Source organism: Panthera uncia (genome assembly GCF_023721935.1).
Source record: "Panthera uncia isolate 11264 chromosome A3 unlocalized genomic scaffold, Puncia_PCG_1.0 HiC_scaffold_11, whole genome shotgun sequence".
Lineage (NCBI taxonomy): Eukaryota > Metazoa > Chordata > Mammalia > Carnivora > Felidae > Panthera > Panthera uncia.
In genome coordinates this window covers 41,948,494-41,969,019 of record NW_026057578.1, presented here as the reverse complement: position 1 = coordinate 41,969,019, position 20,526 = coordinate 41,948,494, and the positions used below count along the sequence as shown (strand labels likewise).

Genomic DNA, 20,526 nt, shown 5'->3' with positions numbered 1-20,526 from the left:
TGGTGGAGGTGGTGTACCAAACTCTGGGAAAATCATCCAGTTTGGTGGAGAGCAAGCCTTAGGTCAGCTTTGGAGGTCAAAGTATGGAAGGCCACTACCTAGATCTCTTAAAAAAGATGTATTTACTCACAATAGGGTCAGCAATGTAGTGGGTAAGCTAATACATGACCAACAATCATTTGGGCTCCTGCCTATAGGTAGAGAGCTATGTGGGTAGAATGAAGGTCCAGTCATAGGCAAAGCATCTGTACTATCTGAGCTCATCGTCCTTACCTGTACAATGGAGATATTTCTTCTTATACCGAAGAATTGCTGTGCAGATAAAATACATACATACACTCATGTATCGTACAAATACAAATGCCTAGACCAGAACTGACCATTAGAACTTTCTACAATGATGAAAATGTTCTGTATCTGTAGTGTCCAATATAGTAGCCACCGGCCACATGTGGCTATCGAGCACCTGACGAGTGTGAGTGAGGAACTGAGTTTTTAATGAAATTTAATTTTAATGGTTAATTTAAATGTATTTAATGTCATTAAATAGCCACCTGTGGCTAGTTGCTCCCATACTGGGGAGCACAGATCTAAATTATTTGCATATGTTCATTTTGAACCTGATGCCACCACCACCATCACCATGAAAATCTCTCGGGCTTCTGTTGTAAGCACATTCCATTTTTGTCAAACTGTGGATCCTGTTTGGCAGGTCTCCCAGCCGCCTTGCCGGAGGCTCCTGGAATGTCCAGACCTCAGGTATGAGTGCAATGCCACATTCCTTCTGAGTTTCTATACAGACAAAGAGGCAGGTCCCAAATGGAGGCTTTCCTTCTAGACTTGAGCCTCAGGGGCTCTGGGACTCCCCAAGAGTTCACTAAGTGACAGTCCCTTTAGAAGCCAATTCGTGGAAACCCTGGCAGAAAAGTGACATTGCTGCTCCTGGGGGGACACTGGAAATATTTCTTTGACTGGCTAAGGGTCAGAGATGGCATGGCCACCGAAGCTGGGAATCAGATCCCCCCCGCCCACATGCAACGGGGTTTCTGTAAATGAACAACAAGCTCCTTCATACAGGAAGGAAGGTATTCCAGGGCCGAGATGAGCTCTTAGGATAGAAAGGGAGAAATCCATTTTGGACCAAACCTGAAACAACCTTCAAGCACACCATGGCTAAGGGGGCTTCAGTAGACGCCATGACTTAGCCAGATTCCCTCCACAGCTGCTTTGAGCTTGGACAAATGACTCTCGGCTACCCTCTTCCCTGCAGGAGGGGAAACTAGAAGACAGGCTCCCTATTGCTCTGCCTAAGGGATGAGAGAGCATATCCGTGAGAAGGGCTGGAGGAGGCTAAAAAATGATGGGCATTTTGCTCTCACCTTGGAAAGCAGAAGACAGATTGGAGTGGGCACAACCACACCGCTTGTATTAGGATTCACAAATTGTCCCAGCAGCCTTGGGGCTGGGGTGTGCGTGGGGGGTGGAGTCCACTCCAAGTACCCCTGGGGAGTCTGGCTTATTTAGTGCCATGGAGGTATTGCTTGCCTTCGAAACTCTGCCATTCCTGCCCTGCCACGTGAACTGCCCACTGAATGCATGGCGACCAGGCCCCCGAGAGAGGGAACATTCCAGTGGATTCTTCTTGGAATGCTACATCACTTTGAAATGAAATGAAAAGCCCCGTGTGAATTAAAAGTAGCAAGCTTGGAAGAGAAAGAACGCCATTTCCCCCCTCAGAGGTAAGCTTCTCGGCGGGTATCCTGGCGTCCGCAGAGCAGAGGAACAGGATTTCCAGGGGTTTCTTACCACCGTTTTTTTTTTTTTTTTTTGGCCACTTGTATTTTCTGCAATGTATTTCTCCATGTATTGCTTTTATGAGAGGAAAAGGAATACAATCCATCCTTATTTTGAAGGAAAAGCAAATCCTTATTTGCTCAGGAAAAGTTAATTTATAGGTCGAAATAGGAGATGGTTGTTTGTGGAACAAGAGGAGACTCCACTGAGATCCTTAAACAGTCCTACAGGCCACATTCTGGAACTCATTCGCTGCAGAAAATGAAGCACCCATCGAGAGGTTTGAGCTACTCTCTGAACTTTGAGGGAGTATGTACAGAAGCCTCGTGTTTGAGTCCTATAGGTCAACTCGGGGGCCTGAGGATGGCTTGTAACTTCCTTGCGTGTTGTTGCAAATAGTGAGTGGCCCACTGCCTCGCCTCTAGAAATAAGCACTGCTTCCCAGAAGGAACCTGTGGCCTGCTACCTGCGTTCTGAATCCTCAACTGTGTAAAAATAATTAGTTGCGCTACAGTTGTTTTATTAGGGTAATGATACTATTAATAACAGCCATCCTTTCTTGGGTGTCTAAGATGTCCGCTCCGTGGCAGGCACAGAAAAACACTCAACAGGTGGGCATTCCTCACACAGGAAGACAGTGCAGCTCGGCAGTGACAGGTCCCACCGCTGGTTCATGGCCAGGTACGTGCTTCTCTCTCTCCCTCCCCCGTGCTGCTTCTGGCATTCACATCAGGTTTTAACATCTACTTCCAAATTCACTCAAAATTCCAAGTTTGCCACAGCCTTGAAGGAGCCGAGCAGACAGATCTCTTGGGTGGGTGCAGGGAAGGGCGGGGACAGCTTGTGCTTCCGCCCTCAGAGGACGCGCGGCTACCGCTGGCCGGCCAGCAGGCCTGGGTTTGCTCTGCTCACTGCACGTGGCTGGCCTGGTGCAGACGCTCAGGCCAGTTATATTTTTCCTTCTAATTTTAGTTGCACACCCTCCCCACTGACTTTGCTGATAAAGTCTCTTTAGAAAATTGCTTTTCAAATTGACTGCTTCCCTGGGAAGATTAATGCTGAGGAAACCCATAGACCTGATAGTTGGCACTCAGCCCACTCAGGGGCCGTTTCTGTGAGCCCCACACGTCAGAGCAAGCGGCTGTAGATACCTCTGTCCCAGCCCCTCAGGAGAGTGATTCATGGTGACCAAGGCCTTTTCTGTCAGTAGCACAGAGGCCTGGGCGCTGCCCTAAGGACCAACCTGTACCACCCTCTGAGTTTCGCAAAAAGTACATCTGGGGCACCGGGGTGGCTCAGTTGGTTGAGCGTCTGTCTTCAGCTCGTGTCATGATCTCATGGTTCATGGGTTCGAGCCCCGCATCGGGTTTTGGGCTGACAGCTCGGCGTCTGGAGCCTGCCTCAGATTCTGTGCCTCCCTGTCTCTCTCCCACTCACACTCTGTTTCTCTCCGTCTCTCGAAAAATGAACAAATGTTAAAAAATAAAAACAACAACAACAACAACAAAAAAGCACATCTGCCCTAGATCTCACCCACGTGCACCTGAGAACAAAGTCAGGTGTGGGGTGGATGGCAGTGCAAAAGGTGCCAGGGGACGCAGAGTCCTTCCAACAAGGCTGTGGCCTCCTTCCCCAATTCCTCTGGCTGGAGAGCGGGTCCTCCCGCCAGGGTTTAGCCAGTACTGCTGGCCGAACATTTATTCATTCAAACAATATTTGCCACGTGACTGCTGGGCACCGGGCACCCTTCCAGGCACCGAGGCCACACCAGCAAACAAGACAGACTAGGTTCTTGTCCCTTGGAGGGCCCAGCTGAGTCAGTGCTGAAATGGCTTTCCAGTGTCCTTTCATTTAACACTAGGTGCCGATATGGGGTAAAGTTCCGAGCTGGTTGGGAGCTGCTGGGCCCGTCACATCTCTGGGCCCCAGATCCTCTAACTGGAACATGATAGACTTACCACCTCTGGCTCCAAATTCAACATTTATGTGGATCACGACAGAATGCTATGCATACTGAGAAACTGAGATAAACTGTCCTTCATCACAGCCTGCGTTCTCTGCCTCGCTCTCCTCCCTCCCCCCGGCCTCACAAATACACAGAGCTGGGGGATTACGAGGGATCCATCCTTGTCCGGAGAGCGCTCAGAAAACAAGGCCTGCTATCAACGTGTACCTGGACTAAGCTGACCATTCCTCTGCAACCCGGCCACCTTTCTGTTAATTGTGGGCGGAGCTAACTGTGGATAATGCCTTCATGGCATGGCCGTGGGGATGTCTCGGCCCCTACCTGCTGCTGCCTGAGCTGTAAAGGAGCAAACACCATAAGCCTTTCTCCCTCTTGGGAAGTCCCTTTCTGCAAACCTTTCCCTCTCTGCAACAAGGGAAGGAGGTTCCAGGCCCAGGGCTTTGACTGACGTTGGAGTTGCTGGTTCTGTGAATCAGAACGATTTACTTTCTCTTCCTGAGCCTCCTGCCCTCTCACCTGTAGATGAGACTACCCCTGCAGCCTCCTGTGATGAAATGAGGCAGTGGGAGAAAAGCCGCAGCCTCGGTGACCAGCGACCGTCTGAGAGCAGCTCTTCTGGGCCCGCCCTCTCCCAGGACTGTCTCAGGCAGCCGTCTGGGCTGCTGGAGTGTCCTGCAGGCCATGTTGGGGGGGAGCAAGCGGTGGACCCGAGCGCAGGGGACCCTGGGAGAGGCACAGGCTGTGAGACTGGGTCGGCTTTCCTTCAGGCTGGACTTCTGGACACCCCTTCGCGGGGTTGTTATCTGATGTACGCTTCAGGTTCTGTGTGCGTTCTTTAGCAGCCTTACTGTGATGGCATAACGACCAGATGGGCGTCGGGGCTGAGCTGTCCAAGATGGAGGCCGCCTGCCACATGAGGCCACTGAGACTGAAATGAACTGAAATTGGGCCCGATGGAAACTTTGGTTCCCAGGCACATGAGCCACATTTCCAGCGCTCCCTAGCCACGAGCTATTGTACTGGACGCTCAGATACAGAACAGCTTCACCACGGTACCAGCCTTCTGGGCCTTCCGAGTCACGCAAAGACTGTTCTGAACTCGAACAAGGGCAGCACAGCGGTCAATGCCCGTTGAATGTTTCCTTTGGATTTACCCTTCCCTTCCCCATTTGGACAGTGGTTCCCAGTCTGGTCTCCATTCTGTCACCTTGTTTGTAGTCTCTGGCAGAGACAAGGACTCCAGGAGGGCAGTTATGGAGTTTGGGGAGGGGGCCCACCCTCTAGGTGGGTGTTTCAGAGTCCCCGCCCCAAGGAAGGTTTTACTAGAGGAAGCCCCCCAGGCCCTTCTGCTATCTGCTGAGCCTCACCTCCTCCAGCAGGGGGTTGCTGAGATACACGGAGAGGCTCCTCAAGCGATGGAGTTCTGGCATCGGAGTGCCTGGGTTCAAATCCCAGTTTGGGGCTCAAGAGCTAGGCGTTCTTTGGTGTGTCCTTAACCTTTCTGAGCCTCTTGTCACATGTAATGGCACTCCCCAGCTGCCAGCAGGGCTTTCTGATGTATCACCTAATGTAGGGCCCGAGCGCACAGTAGGAGCTCCCTAAGGCCAATGTCATATAATGAGACAAGCTGAGGGGTTACATTCAGAAGGGCTTTGTTTCAAGTCTCAGTTAGACCTTTGTGACCTTGAGCACACTTCTTGTGCTTTCTGCATCCGCCTCCCCACCTCTTCCTCCCTCCCCACCTCGTGAAGAGGTAACAGTGATGGCACATACCTCCTGGACTTAACCAGGATTAAATACAAATAGTGTAGGTCAAAGGCCTCACCCCAGCCACCTAGGAGGTGTTTCTCTCTGAGGCACAACATGGGACCACTTTGCTGTCCATCCTGCAAAATACTCATACCCTGGGTGTGTGAGGTAGGGCACACCCTCAACGGGGTGGCTAGATAGCTTAGGTGGATGTAAAAGCACACGGCACACAGTAAGTGCCCAATGAAAGTTAATTCCTTACTTACAGCCTCCGTGACCTTGACCGAGTCGACCAATTTGTCTGGGCCACGGTGAAGCCTGTCTTACCGGGCAGAGGGGCACAAGGATGAACAGAAATGATTCAGGTGCATGGCAGCCTTGGGAAAACTGATAGGAAGGCTGTAGGAGCAGCTGTTTTTTACTAGCATGTCAAGTGGGGCTTATGCAGCTCTGTTTAAAAAAAGTTATTAGTGGGGCACCTGGGTGGCTCAGTCAGTTAAGCATCCGACTTCGGCTCAGGTCATGATCTCACGGTTCGTGGGTTCGAGCCACATGTCAGGCTCCATGCTGACAGCTCAGAGCCCTGAACCCGCTTCGGATTCCCTCTCTCTCTGCCCCTCCCCTGTTTGCACCCTGTCTCTCTCTCTCAAAAATAAATAAACATTAAAAAAAAAAAGCTATTAGAGAAAGGACTTGGGCTGATGCTTTACTTTTCCACCTAGTGCTGGAGGGAGCTCTGCTTAGGAGATCATGGACTGGTCATGGACAATACAATGTCCACTTAGTGCCATTTTCTGGGAGTCCAGGGAATGAACAGTGAGGACGGTGGCTCAACCAACAGTGGTTGGGATGTTGGGAGGACAGTGTAGGTCACAACTTTGAATTCATATAGGAATCAGACAATTATGGCATCTAAAATTCTACATTATGATCTTTCCTTTTCCCACAGTGTGAACTAGGAGTGTCCAAAGTCACAGATGAGAGGGAATGGGAAAGTTACATTTACTGAGTGCCTACTATGTGCCAGCATTATGTCTGTTGTCTTATTAAGGTCTCCCAGCAGCCTAATGAGGAAAGAGAGAAGGAGGTTTTGCTTCGGGAAATAAGGAGGGAATTCAGGGGGTATAAGACTTTAGATGGCAGAACCCCCTACATATTAATTTGCACTAACTTGTAAGGACAATGTAGCTTCTCCACATGCCGGAGAGGTATCAGCACTTCCTCAGAGTCTGCCATCAAAGAGCCCAGAGATGTTCATATTCCATTACAATTACCGACAGTATCTTCGAGTAGCATTTTGGTCATCATTGCTGCTCTGAAATGATCGTGGCCATTAGACTTGCATTAGACTCCTGCCGCTAGGAGCTTTTTACGTAATGTGTTGATGAGAGAAAGGACATACATTACTTCATCACGAATTTGTTTTTCAACAAATTTTTATACCTAGTTTTCAATATTATTGGCTTCCTTTCTTTGTAGTCCTATGTATTTTATCTAGTGCATCTAAAAACATCGTGCTGAGATGGGGTCCGTAGACTTCACTGTCCTGGCAAAGGGGCCAAGGTACAAAGGTTGAGGATTGCTAAAAGAGATGTTCAGGGAGGTCAAAAGTATTGTCCTAGTTTGGTGAAATCAAGATTGGAGTCTAGGTCTGAGTAACTGATTTGTAATCTGCAGAGGATCTAGGACCGAGGGTGAAAAGAGAGGGAGGATGTGCTCTGAGCGTCTCACTCTGACCAAACTCAGATGATCGACAGAAATGAGGCCAGGGTGGGTGGTTAGAGGGATGGGTTTTAGCACTATTTAAATGACATAATCGCAGGTGTGTTTTCAGAATCGAACACTGCACAACAATGAGAGTGAAGGAGTCACTACTGCACATGAGCACTGGGGTCATAATATTGAGTCAAAGAAACTGGACACATCCCTATCATGTGATTCTAGTTAGAGAAAGTCCAAGAAGTGGTAAAGCTAATTTATAGGGACAGGAATGAAAATGGTTGTGTATAGGACGTGGGGATGAACCGAAAGGGGGCACAAGGAATCCTTCTAGGGTGATGGAATGTTCCATCACGTGATCGGGTGGTGGCTACCTAGATGTATACATCAAAACCCAAATAATGCATTTAAGTTCTGTGCGTTTCACTGTATGTAAACAATGCCTGCATTAAAGAAAATAATGATAAGAATTGCTACTTTCATCTTACTGATGAATCAACGAGGAGAGAAATTAAATACAAGGGGTCCTTATTATCCAATCCTCTTGCTGTGATTGGAAGTTAAAAGGGACATAGGTGCAGGTGACCAGACTGGTGGTTTCTGTGTGGGGAACTCCTCACTCAAATCCCTCCAAATGGCTTTCTACCTCATTCAGAATCAAATCAAGTCCTTACGCTGCCTCACCAGTAGAACGAATAAGAAAATTGTGTTATAGTCACATAACAGAACATTGTTTAGCCATGAGAATAAACCAACTACAAGTACGCTAAACATGGATGAATCATTCTGAGTTAAAGAATCCAGATATAAAGGAGAAGACAGTGTCTCATTTCATGTATATTAAGTATAAAACAGGCCAAATAATCTACGGAGTTAGAAGAATAGTGGTTACTCTTGGGGAGGCCATGATGGAAGGGGACACAAGGGACTTCTGAGATATTGGTCACGGTCATGGTCTATTTAGTGATCTGGGACCTAGTTACACTGGTTGACTTGTGCACTTAAAAATAGTATAAGCCAGTGAAACAATAAAGGATCACACCTAAAAGCACGGGTTCAGAGTCACCTAACTGTGTTCTACGTACATGGGACTCCTGGGCTTGTGCAGCTCTATAGCTCTGCCTGGAAGCTGGTTGTCCCTGAATCAAATCCAGTGTATCTCAAGCAGACAGACAGGGAATCTGAGATTGTTGCCAATGCCACAGCACCACCTCTGGGGTGTTTTCAACATGCAACTGCCACCCCCCACTTACTCAGGGTCCTGCACGGAGCCTCCTACACAGTGGAATCTCTCGGGCACAGTTTTCCAGTCTTTAGCCATTTTCACCATGGCGCCTGCATCAAGGACCCCGTAGCCAAAGAGGTGATTAAACTCCAGGCCAACCCCATTCCTCCGCCATTGATGCACCTCGTCGTGAAGCTGGTTCCGTTTGGAGGTAAGCACAGTCAGATGTTGTATGTCTCTCCAGGTCAGACCCAAGCTGGATACCAGAGGCAGAGAGATTTGAGAACAAGGGTAAGGGGGAGGGCACAAGGCAAGAGAGAGAGAGAGAGAGAGAGAGAGAGAGAATGACTAAGCACATATACCCTTTGTAGGATTTGGAACATCTATGAACCGCGAAGGGAGGATTTCCATGCACCATCTAGAGCCATTATATATCTACATTTAAACATCTTGTCTTTCTTACTTAAATAAATTTACTTCAAATGCACATTCTAACACACACTGGAATGGCTGAAACGAAAAAGACTGACAATACTAATTACTGGCAAAGATGTGAAGCCACTGGAGCCCACATACTTTGCACATGGGATTGTAACTTGCTGCTGACACTTTGGAAAACCATTTGGCTGTATCTTCTCATGTTGTCCCAGTGTCCAAGCTATGGCCCAGAAGCTCCATTCCTAGGTATGCATCCCCCCAAAAATGTGTGTATATATCCACCTGACGTGTACTGGAACGTTCACAGGCCCAAACGACAAAGCCCCAAATACCCAGCCACAATAAAATGAATAAGCCAACTGAGGTGTATTTATTGGATGTGAAATGCTGTCCTACAATGAGAACGAATGAACTATAGCTACGCTGAATAATACAGATGAATCTGTCAAATATAATGTCACCCTAATGAAGCCAGACACAGAAAAGAACATACTGTATACTATTTCTTTTGTTTAAAGTATCAAAACAGACCCAACTAATCTGTGCTGTTAGAAGTCAGGTTAGTGGTTAGTCTTGGAGGAGGGGCTGGAAGGTGACACAAGGAAGCTTCTGGGTGAAGGCAGTGCTCTGCTTCTTGATCTGGGTGTTGGCTCCATGGCTATGTTCCATTTGTACAAATGAGGCTGTCATTTCTTCAAGGGCAGAGATGGTATCGTCAGCATATTCGTGTCCCCCGGGCCCAGGACAGCAGTCCTTTGTACGCTGTTTGTCCGGTGAATAAGCACATCTGCTTGCAGACGCTACTGTCTTTGGAAATAAGCGTCTAATATAACTCACTGCCTGTGTTTTTCAAAGGGCAAGTCAGACCCATCTGTGGGCCAACAAAGCAACTTAACTGCACAGATTATCTATGTGGGCTGCACATTAAAATCTTCTGGTGAGACATTTCAAATCCCATTGCTTAGGCCACATCTCAGACCAATGAAATCAGAATCTCTGGGAGTTAGACTCAGGCTTTGGAAATTGTTAACACTTCCCAGGCCAACTCTAGTAGACAGCTAGGCTTGAAAACCCGTGATTTAATGAATGGGACTATCATTAAAAAATGAACAGAACAGAACAGAAAAGAGTAAGAGCGTGAATTAGCATGTACTACGGGAAACTATTTTTCTTGGAACTGTGTATGTGTGTGTGGTGTTGGGTTGCTATGCAAAATTTATTCCTGAGAGTCATAATCAAAAAGTTGGAAAAACCCTGTTCTGTGGTTCTCTTTAGAAGTCAAATAATTCAAAAGACCAGGAACAACATAACTCATTTGATTTCAATACATGCAGTGTTCATTGGTTCAAAGCCTTGAGTCACAGCCAAAATATGCCAATGATTCATGTACTCTTGCAATGCAGACCTTCAGCTATTAAGGAGAAAGTTTCAAGGAAGGTCACTGCTTATTTGGGAAATTTATGAACATATCTTGATATGGTTCCCAGGACCCAGGTGAATGGGGTGAAACTTCCAGAAGTTGATTATGGCTAAAAGCTCAGTGTTTTGGTGGAATGAGATTCTGAATTAATTAAAAACAGAAGTGTTGATAAATGAGGAGCTGGTGGTCTCGAGATGATCTGAGGGCAGGCTGGCAGGTGGATTATCGCCCATCTTTGCTGGGGGTTCTGCCACAAAAACATGCAATGCTTCCTGGAGCTTGGAGAGCTCGTTAGATATTTCTCCACAGTTTTATTCTCATGGAGTCCATGAGAAATAGAGAGAATGCATCAGAACAAAGATCTTCTCACTTCTAGAATAAACCAGATAGACCATACTCTTATGTAAGAGTTTGTGACACTGTTTGGCCAGCCATTTATGCATACCTGAGAGGTAAAACTAAGTCCCTCATGATTCCCCCTTCTGAACACTTTCAGAATTGACAGAATACACTGTTGTGCAAAACAGTATTTCTTCCATCTGCTTTAAGCTTTATTCCTACCATGGTAGCTCAAGAATTGTAGGCTATGCTTATCAAATAATAAAAAATAGTAAATTTACAGATGATCTACAATATAAAGGTCACTGTGAACAGTGTAATAGGACAAATAACATGAAAAATATTTTATATAATGGTTGGGAAAATAAGGCACAGGTATATGGAAAGGTCCTGCACAATGAAGTGATTCTATGAAGGTTCACTGAGTGTATACCAGCTCTAGGCACTGTGATAGTTGTGGGCATGTCATAGGAAGCTCCCTGTTCTCTCAGAGGCTACAGCCCAGCGGGAAAGACCGATAACTCAGTGTTTAAAAAGGGAGGGCTGCCATGATGGGGGAGCTCTCAATACCAAGAAAACCAACAGTGGAGCCGATGTGTTATCCCATCTAGGGGGCTTCAGACTCTGGTCCTCAAGTCTCCTGCATCAGAATCACGTGGGGACTAGTGACAGATGTAGATTCCTGCCTCAGTGCCCTTTCTATATTTTTAAGGTAAGACAACAGAGATCCAGAGGTGGTAAATGATTGCCCATGTAGATACCGGGAGACTGGAGGACATAGCTATTGTCTCCCTCATATCTACCCTCCCTGTTCCTTTTTAAGAAAACCTCAATTTTATTCAGAACAGCAACGTTACCAGCTACAAAGCTATAGTTCCCAGCCTCCTCTGCAGTCTGGGGTGGTCATGTGACAGTTCTGGTCAATGAGAAATAAGCAAAAGCCACTGGGTGAGGCTTTTCAGAAAAAACTTTAGACGAGGCTGACTCCGATGGTGGGTGTCTTTTGTCCCTTTGCTCTTCCAGTTTTTTCTATCTGAAATATCAGCGTGATGGCTGGAGCTCCAGCAGCATCTCGAGAACATGAAAGTGGAAGAGTAGAAATCTAGGAAGAGCTGGATTCCCCACATCCCAGGGGCACCCTCAAAGTAGCCCTGGGCTCCTTACCTCTGTTTCATCTTTCACATGGCAGAAAAATAAAACCCTGTCTCAGTTTAACTACTGTCATTGGGATTTTCTGTTTCCAATCTTGACCCAGTCAGAGGCAGAGTCCAGATGGTCACCTGGCAAACAACAGTATATCCTGATTCATAGGTTCATGGAGCTCTTGCTTTACTGCATGCCCAGGCCACGGAGCTTCCACAGGCTGGCTACTTACAGAGTCCCTGGAACAGCGCTTGAAAAGACAAATCCCTGGGCCATCCATAACCCCAGAGATTTGTATTTGGTGACTCTTGGTTGAGATGTGGGAATCTATTGTTTTCAAAATTCCATCCAGTGCTCAACGTTACCAGTTATCAGGGAAATGCAAATTAAAAGTAGAGTACAATTCTACTGAACAGTCATAAGAATGGCTAAAGTGTGGAAGGCTGGCAATACCAAGTGTTGGCAAGGATGTGGGGCCACCGTTAACTCATACTGCCTGAGCGAGCGTCAATGGCTATTTGGAAAAACTTTGAAAAACTGGGGGTATCTACTAGCACAGCACATATGTATATCCCGTGACTCAGCATTTTGAGTGCCTGGTATGCACCCAACAGAAATGCATTCATACGTTCACCGAAAGAATGAATATGTAAGAATATTCACAGCAATATGACTCATAATAGCCCCCACCTGGAAACAACCCAAGTATTCATTTATGCAGTGGGGTAATTAACAGTGAGGATGAATGACCCATAGCCACACACGACAGTACGGAGGAATCTCTCAGACATACTATGAAGCAAAAGAGCACATACTGGTACTTAGGTAATCGTCTGTTTCTTGATCTGGATGCTGGTTAACAGGGGTCTGTTAGCTTTGTAAGAAGTCACTGAGCTGTATCTAATATTTGTGCACTTTTCTCTGTGTCTCTTACGCTTCGATTAAGAGTGTACATGAAAAAAAATCCATCTTCTGGAAGGTCAGTTTTGGAAACTTTAGTCAATATGTGGGCCATATTACCACAGATGGTTCCATCAATCCACAAAATTACCTCTCTATGACCTACCCCTCAAACCCAGCTCAGCCTTCTCGAGCCACACAGAAAGCCCTGGGTCATAGAGAGAATGCAAAATATTTGTAGCTGGCAGTCACCCCCCGCCCAAAGAAATCATTTGGAGTTTTTTCTACTGTTGGTCACACTGGGAAATGTGAACAATATTCCCTGTGACTCAAGAAGCCATTTTCAAGCATATTGGCAGAAAAGTACATTATTCAAGTAATGACTGGGCAGGACAGAGGAATAATGGCTTCCCTTTTTTCCCCTGGAGTCCTGGGGGGTAGTTGTTCCCCTTTCATGGGTCCTGATGGGCATACATTTACGTAGGATAATTTGTTTATTGCATGCAAACTGCTTTGGAAAAGCTTTCTTATTGGACCTCTGGGTGGCAAACAGCCCTCGACTGCTGTCAACACAACTGGGGGTCACCAAGGTCCCCAAGTTGTCTCATCTCACAATAAAGAGAGATGAGTTGCTGGAACTGTTCATGGAGGGGCTTTCCCAGCTCCTCCCCCTGGATGATCTCCTGGGGCTATTTTGCTCTGACCAGTGGTTTTAACTGCCGGCTACTGGAGCTGCTTTGCCGACAGGTACAGAAAGCCAGAGGAGCCTTGGAGATTCCCTCCCAGGCATGGCTCTCAGCCAGTGACTGGCCACCACCAGGACATGGCAGGCCAGCATCCTTGCCCTGAGGGAGAACATATTCTGAGGCATAATTTACACGCCAGAGCTCCCCATGGGATCAGGCTGAGGCTGAAACTTCTGAAATTGCATCCTTACTTGGATTCTTCCTCATCCTCAACCTGCTTCCTCTACTTTATCCTGGTTTCTCCCGAGAGCCCTTTCTTAATAAATTGCTTGCCATCAACTTCTGTCTCAGGGTGTGGACCCAACCTCAGGCAGTTGGTGTTCTCGGGAATATTAGGACTAGCTCCTAGGATGGGCTTGAACCACCACTGGCAAGGATCACTTTTTTCCTCTTTATGGCAACAGAGATTTAAAACCATTGCTCCAAAACAAAGTGTGCCCAGGTGGTGATGCCTTTTCTGTAAGGCTATCTGCAAGGGTGTTAAAGAATGGCGAATGATTGGTGCACAGCCCATGAACCTGTTTAGAGATCCAGCAGCCTTGTTCCATTATGTTGATGTATTTAGGTTGTCCTTTTGTGTACACAGAGGCCTGGGCAACTGACTCTTTGCTTACCAAAATGCAAGGCGACTATGAGTCAAGTTCTGTCCTCTTAGATGGAAAGGGTGACCAGAAACCCTTCTCAGTTTTGGAGCACCCCCGATCCCTGTTCTCTTCAAGGCTCAGTGGCAGCCAGCAGGCTCCCACTGTTTGTCTGCTCCCGCCTGGAGTGAGCAAAGCCAGCTCAGACACTGGGGCCTGACAGGCCTTGAGATAAACAGTTTCATCTTCAGGAAATGCACATACGAAGCAAGTTTTGGTTTCTGCGCTTCATAGGAACACTTCAATCAGTGTCTCCTGGAATCCTAAAATTTCCACCTGATTTTTGCCAGAAGAATCAGAGTTTGGCCTGATCCAATGAAAGGAGTCACTCCCAGTTGGGGGCCTTATCTGTAAGAGGAAGGCAATTACGCCTTTTCTGCTTAAAGACAGAGTGTTGGACTAGATAATCTTTCAAAGTCCTTTCCTATCCAGGAATCAACGCTTACCTTCTTTGCAAGTCAGAAAGCACACTGTATATATGGAGAGAGATGAGGAGGGCTGCCTGGGGATTGACGCTAGAAGCTCCGGTTGCCTAGCAACGACTGACAAGGATGGGAACTCAACGCCCCTTCCCCAGGGACCTGAATCCAACCTCTCACAAGTTGCTGGTGCTGCATTCTTGAACAACTCCCCACAGCGTGGGCATCTGCAATCACACCACACTGGTGATGCCTGAGACCACATGTTCAGCTCTCAGAGTAGTGGGTGGGTAGGAAACTCTGTTGGGGATCAAATCCAAGTGTGTCCAGCAACAGCAATATGCGGCCTCTCCGTGGGATGGTGAGAAAAGAGAAGATAATCTCCTCCTACCTGTAGCTCGGAAGGTTTCTTAGTAAAGCCCATTTCCTGGTCTACATTGTGTGATTCTGCCCACCTCGTCTCAGTGTTAAAAGTGAATTCGCCTTATAAGCTAATGAATCTTCACTATGGGCATCCTGATTACCACACGTTCTGAAATGCTTTGCTAGATACTAGTTTGGCAATAGTTTTCTTTCATTTAGCTGATGGTCTTATGGAAGTAAAACAGTCAAAGGATCCAGATGGTTTTCACAAAGAAATATCTACCTGCCCCTACTTGGTATCTGAGTAAGCAGCTGATATGCACTATGGAGTGTCGGGGTATTGTGCTTTCCTAAGGATGTTATTTGTGGAATGTGTGTGTATGTGTGTATCACTTAGGGCCCGTGGTTCATTCAGAAATGTCCATCACAGTCCATTGGCCCTGACTCTTCAACACTCTCACACCCACTTTTGCCTCCATAGACACTTGGTATTGGGTAGAAAGACAAATGTTAGTCTACCCTTGGCCCCGAGACGGAAACATACTTAGCCTCTAAAGCCAGTGCAAACACTCCAGCTGCCTCGGGGGCAGCTGCGGATGTCCCAGAATGCCTCAGAGTGCAGTTGCCATACAAATCTGTGGTTGCCTGGAAGGGAAGATATTCAATCATGAGCGAATAATTCACGCTAGTTTGAACCCCAAAACAATATGAGGCAAAGGGTTGTCTATTTCTTTTATTTAAGTTCTACCTTGTTCTGAAGATTAAGCTGAAGGTAAGGATAAGCTAGCATCCATCTATCTATCTTGCCATACCTTTTATTCAAGCTTCCTAGTAGCCCATGCAAAAAGGGACAACCCGTGCCAGTCTGAGTGCTCACAAGATAAAAAGAAGTCAGTTGTTCAGAGAGGCATATTTGCAGTTATTCCAAAGACTAGAGAGACATCTGTTTCCTGGGTCCTGACAGGAAAATCTATAGGTGAAAAGTTGACAAGTCAATACTACCTCCAAGTCAGTGCAACCATGAGTATTGTTGCCCTGGGATCAGTTGGGAAAACCCAAGCTCACAGTGTCATTTGTCCCCCTTCAGAAAGGAAAGGGTGGCATTTCCAAAGAGGGAGGAATAAACACGCTGGGCTAAAGTTTGCCTAGAAGGACAGGCCAGTAAAAAGAAGATGTTTCTCTAGATCCCATGAGGAGATGCTGGGACACATGGAGCCACGATAACGGATGTGTGAGAAATCACTTCCAGAATTCTTAAGTGGGGAGACTGATCCATCAGGTTTTAAAGGTCTTACACGAAGAAGAAAAAAAATGCTCATTTTCAATGAGCCAGGGTGAAAACCAGGGGCTTCATTAAGATCATGTATACACCACAGGACTTCTCCCTCCTCTGTTTGTCTGTAGGATCCTCAGAAAGGCCTATTAGCTTGAAGTACAAAGTGTCAGGGGAGTTTAAAGGCATCTATTGGGGGAAAGTTACAATATTCAGAGTGAACTCAAGGCCCTTCCCGGGCCCAAGAAGAAAGAGAGTCATAGACAAGGTTGAGGACAAAGTGACACCATTGGGGTAGGGAGGGACACCTTCTGGCGGGGGGGGGGGGCGGCGGAGGAGTGAAGCATCACAAGCAGAACAGGATTGGGGCCTCCCTCACTTCCTTTCTGCTCTGCTTTTCTCCCTTTCTGCCCATATAGCTCTCCTAGGATAGGAGAAGCTGAAGCCTTCTTCTGCTTGGGAGGAGTGGGCATACTTGCTGGTTCCCCAAGACCAAGGGGGAGCTCAGGAGGGCTCAAGGAAGGAGGCAGGTAAGGTCTGTGTCCCTTCCATAAAGGGATCTCTTGGCTCACAGGAGAGGTGAGGTGGGTGGCCAGTCAAAATGGAGCTCAGCAGAACTACTGAATCACCAACCAAATTCAGGGCTTGGGGGTCTGAGGAAAGGCTGATATGTGAGTGAAATACCCAGAGAGAGGAAGAGATCCAAAAAGGCTCATTATGCTCTACCGATTAGATTTTAAAGGGATCTGGAAAATTCACCATGTTACCTAGCTGCCCAGGAAGGAAGGACTGCTCAGAAAAGTGCAATAAGTAATCTAACTCTGGGATGCTTAATCTTTTTTTTTTCCCCTCAATTATGGACATATTTTAAAATAGAATGAAAACCATTGCTCTTGCCTTGAGAAAACACGTGTGTGCCCAATTTTGGAGGGCTTATGGACCTACTATTTTTTAATTACTGTAATAAACGGATGGGCTCTTGGCTCAGATGGTGTGATGCCTCAGTTCTTTTCTTTTTTTTTTTTAAGAGAGGGGGACAGAGAGAGCACCAGAGCGCTCGCGAGTGGGGAAGAAGGGCAGAGGCAGACAGAGAATCCTAAGCAGGTTCCACGCTCAAGGCAGAGTCCGCCCCTGGACTCTCCCACAACCCTGGAATCATGACCTGAGCCGAAATCAAGAGTCAAGGCTCAAGTGACTGAGCCCCCCAGGTGCCCCGATGCACTAGTTCTTAATATTAGTTCTCCTTATAAGTGGTGTGCTGCGGCAACTTTTTGATCATCAGAGTTTGTCATTATTTGTAAGGCAAAACAATAAACAAGAAAGACAACCTATGGAAAATATGCTGGAAAGGAAGCACAGTTCTTGTTTCCGACTTGCACACCGTATGGCTCTACCTTGATAACAAAGCATTACCTGCCCTGAAAGACAACGGATCTCTAGAGCCTCAACAGGTGCGCTGACTCTTTGAGGGTAGGAGGGGAGATCCCCTTCTTCCCATGAAGTCACACAGTGGTGACGCATGACGTCACCCTGTACCTGACGTCCCATAGCGGCTGTGCACTTCACCGCCTCACAGAGGGCCCGGGGCTGCACTCACCACGCCGGCCTCAGGGTTCCTCTTCCTCCCGTTGCTGAAGGTGGAGGCCAAGGTGGAGGAGCAGCTCTCGTCGTACAGGGCGGTTCTGCCGTCGTTGATGGCCGAGTTGATGGAGATGGTCCACATGCTGGAGGCGTAGCCATCACAATTACAGTCGTCGTAGCTGCCGCCGTCCCCGGAGGCCCACACGTAGATGCTGCCTTTGCCGCCTCGACCCTGGGGAGGGGGGCACAGGGAGGGAAGCCACCAGATCCCACGCGCCCCGCGGGGCGAAGAGGTGGTGCGGGCTGCAGGAGAGGAGGGGGCGGGGCCCCGGCCCGGGGAGGAGGGGGCGAGGCCCCGGCCCGGGGAGGAGGGGGCGGGGCCCCGGCCCGGGGAGGAGCTGGCCAGCCTGGGCGAGCCAGGTTTCCTCGGCATCTGTGAGCGGCTCTGTGTGCCTGGAAAACCACTCTGCTGCCCACGGGGCGCTGTGAGAATGCTCCTTCTTGTGTCCGAAGGATCCAATACAAAAAGTTACCTGACTTTAGTGTTTGAGCTTGGGGGTAACACGGTAAGAAAAGCTGGAAGAATCGCCTTAAAATTTACAAGAAAATTGCTTTTAAAAAGCTAGAAAGGTAGTACATCCTCATGGTAAGAAATCAAAGTATATGAAAAGAAAAAGGAAAGAAAAACCCTCCTACAGGTCATTATCACCCAATTCTTGTTCCTCCTTTCAGACTTTTTTTTTCAGCAAAAATGTAAATGTACATTTATATTTATCCTTAGCTCTATAAGATGTAAAAGATATTTATATACTCTGATTTTCTAGTTATATATTTTATATATACATTTACATATATACGTAGATATTTTAAGTTTAAAATACACATTTTACTCCAACATATATAAATCTTGCATATCAAATATGTGTGTGTGTGCATGCATGTGTGCAAGCTTGTGTGTGTGTGTGTGTGTGTGTGTGTGTGTGTGTATTTACCTGGTTGGATCATACTAGAATTCTTTTAAACACAATATTATATGACATTTTACCTGTGTAAGGGAACACCAAATATAGGAAGAAAGTTTTATATGAACAAAAATAACTTTAAACACATAATAATATGCACAATGGTTATTACTATGTGCTAATTAGTTATAAACAGCAAGCTTAGCCCTACAGTTCATGTTGCTCTTCTGTTCAACCACATTCTTATTTCCCTGTCCTTTTCTTTTCCTGTTCTTTGTCTTCTAGGAGTATTCTCTCTCCCTCCACAACCCAGGAGTGCCCATCCCCTCTGGCTTCCTATGTTCTGACTCTGGGGGCAGTAGGGCTGGGGGTACTCTGTTTCCCTGCAGGCTAGGTGGGCAGGGCAGATCAGCCATGCAGTGTGGGAGGTAAGGGCAGGTGTACAGCCTCCGCCCCTACCCCCCACCCCCTTCCTTCATGGCTTGGCCCAGGGCAGCTCAGTAACTCCCCAGGACCAGAAGATATGGATGTTATGACAGAGAAAGTCTGTCCCTGTGTGGCCATCAGGGGTCTATGGTCCTGACTCAGGGGCTTAAGGGCAGAGATGCCAGAAGGCAGAGAGACAACCGGATTACCTCCAAGGTCTCTCTGCCTCCTGGCAATGAGAAAAGACATTTTGATTGCTTCTAACAGGACTTGGAGTTAATTAGCCTCTGATTGACTGAGTCGATACATCAACAAAGATTTATTCAGCCACCAGCTGAGAACGGTCACGGTGTCTTGGAAAATCAATACTGGAAAACTCCACCGAAGTCAGTAACTGCTCTCAGAAACCAGGACAGACGGGCAAATGTATCATCCCTACAGCTGGTGCAGGGGATCACACGCTCAGACAGACTCAGATTTGGGCTCAATGTCAAGAAATGGCACCCAATGAAATTGAGACAGGTGTGGATCAGGGTGAACGGATGAAGCCCACCAAACGTGGAACTTTCCTCTGAATCAGTCCACAGATGGGCTGCTGGTGAGACAAAGCAACCTTTGCTAAAAGGTAATCGGTGCTAGAAGCATTGTCACTGTGTTGTAGGGTTTTGGGAGACGATTGTGACTCTAATTTTTCAGGCTTCTCTGTATTCATGCCTCCTCTGCAATATGACTTTGCAGTCTTGCCCACCAAAAGGAGAGGTGTACTTCCCACCCCTTAAATCTGGCTGGCTTCCTGTCTTTGCTTTGTCCAACAGAAAGTGGTGGAAAGTCAGGCTGTGTCAGTTCCAAGCATAGGTCTCAAGAATCCCTTAATTCTGTTGCACCATGGAACAAACCTGAGTTGGTCTGCTGGTTGATGACAGATTTAGCCCAGATTACCATCCCAGCTGACAGCCCACAAGTGGCAGACATAGGAGGGAGGCTACTCCAGACCAGCCGGTCTGTAGTTCACCTTCTAGCTGACCACAGATGCATGAGTGAGGCCAGCTGGCATGAGCCGAGGCTGGCCCAGATCAGCAGAACAACCCAGCTGACCTGCAGACCCATGAGCAGAACTTAAATGGTGGTTGTTTTAAACTACTGAGTTTGGGGGGCAGTGTGTTATGTGGCCTGGTCCACTGATGCACAGAGCACAACTGTCAGCCTGTTTCTGAGGAGTAAGCAGCAAACATTAGTTTTGTATTGGACTGTAAGACTTGCCCACAAGACTTGCCACTGTGATTCCTAGCAATAGTAAGCCTTGTTTTTCTAAGATGTGGTGTGTGTGTGTGTGTGTGTGTGTGTGTGTGTGTTTATATGACATAATAATAGTTACATCTAATGATTGGGTATCAGGACCAAATAGTCCCCAAGTAGTCTGGG

At 47.2% G+C, this 20,526-nt stretch overlaps 1 protein-coding gene across 2 annotated transcripts in view; it reads right to left on the bottom strand.

The window, feature by feature from the left end:
* PCSK2 (proprotein convertase subtilisin/kexin type 2) overlaps positions 1-20,526 on the bottom strand; it is a 271,133-nt gene that overhangs the window by 2,807 nt on the left and 247,800 nt on the right. For both annotated transcript variants that reach the window (XM_049651163.1, XM_049651164.1), the window contains 3 exons: positions 17,733-17,948; positions 15,407-15,507; positions 8,482-8,709 (listed from right to left, as the gene is read on the bottom strand). In XM_049651163.1, the coding sequence (XP_049507120.1) occupies positions 8,482-8,709; positions 15,407-15,507; positions 17,733-17,948 (545 nt within the window). The remainder of the gene's footprint in view (positions 1-8,481; positions 8,710-15,406; positions 15,508-17,732; positions 17,949-20,526) is intronic.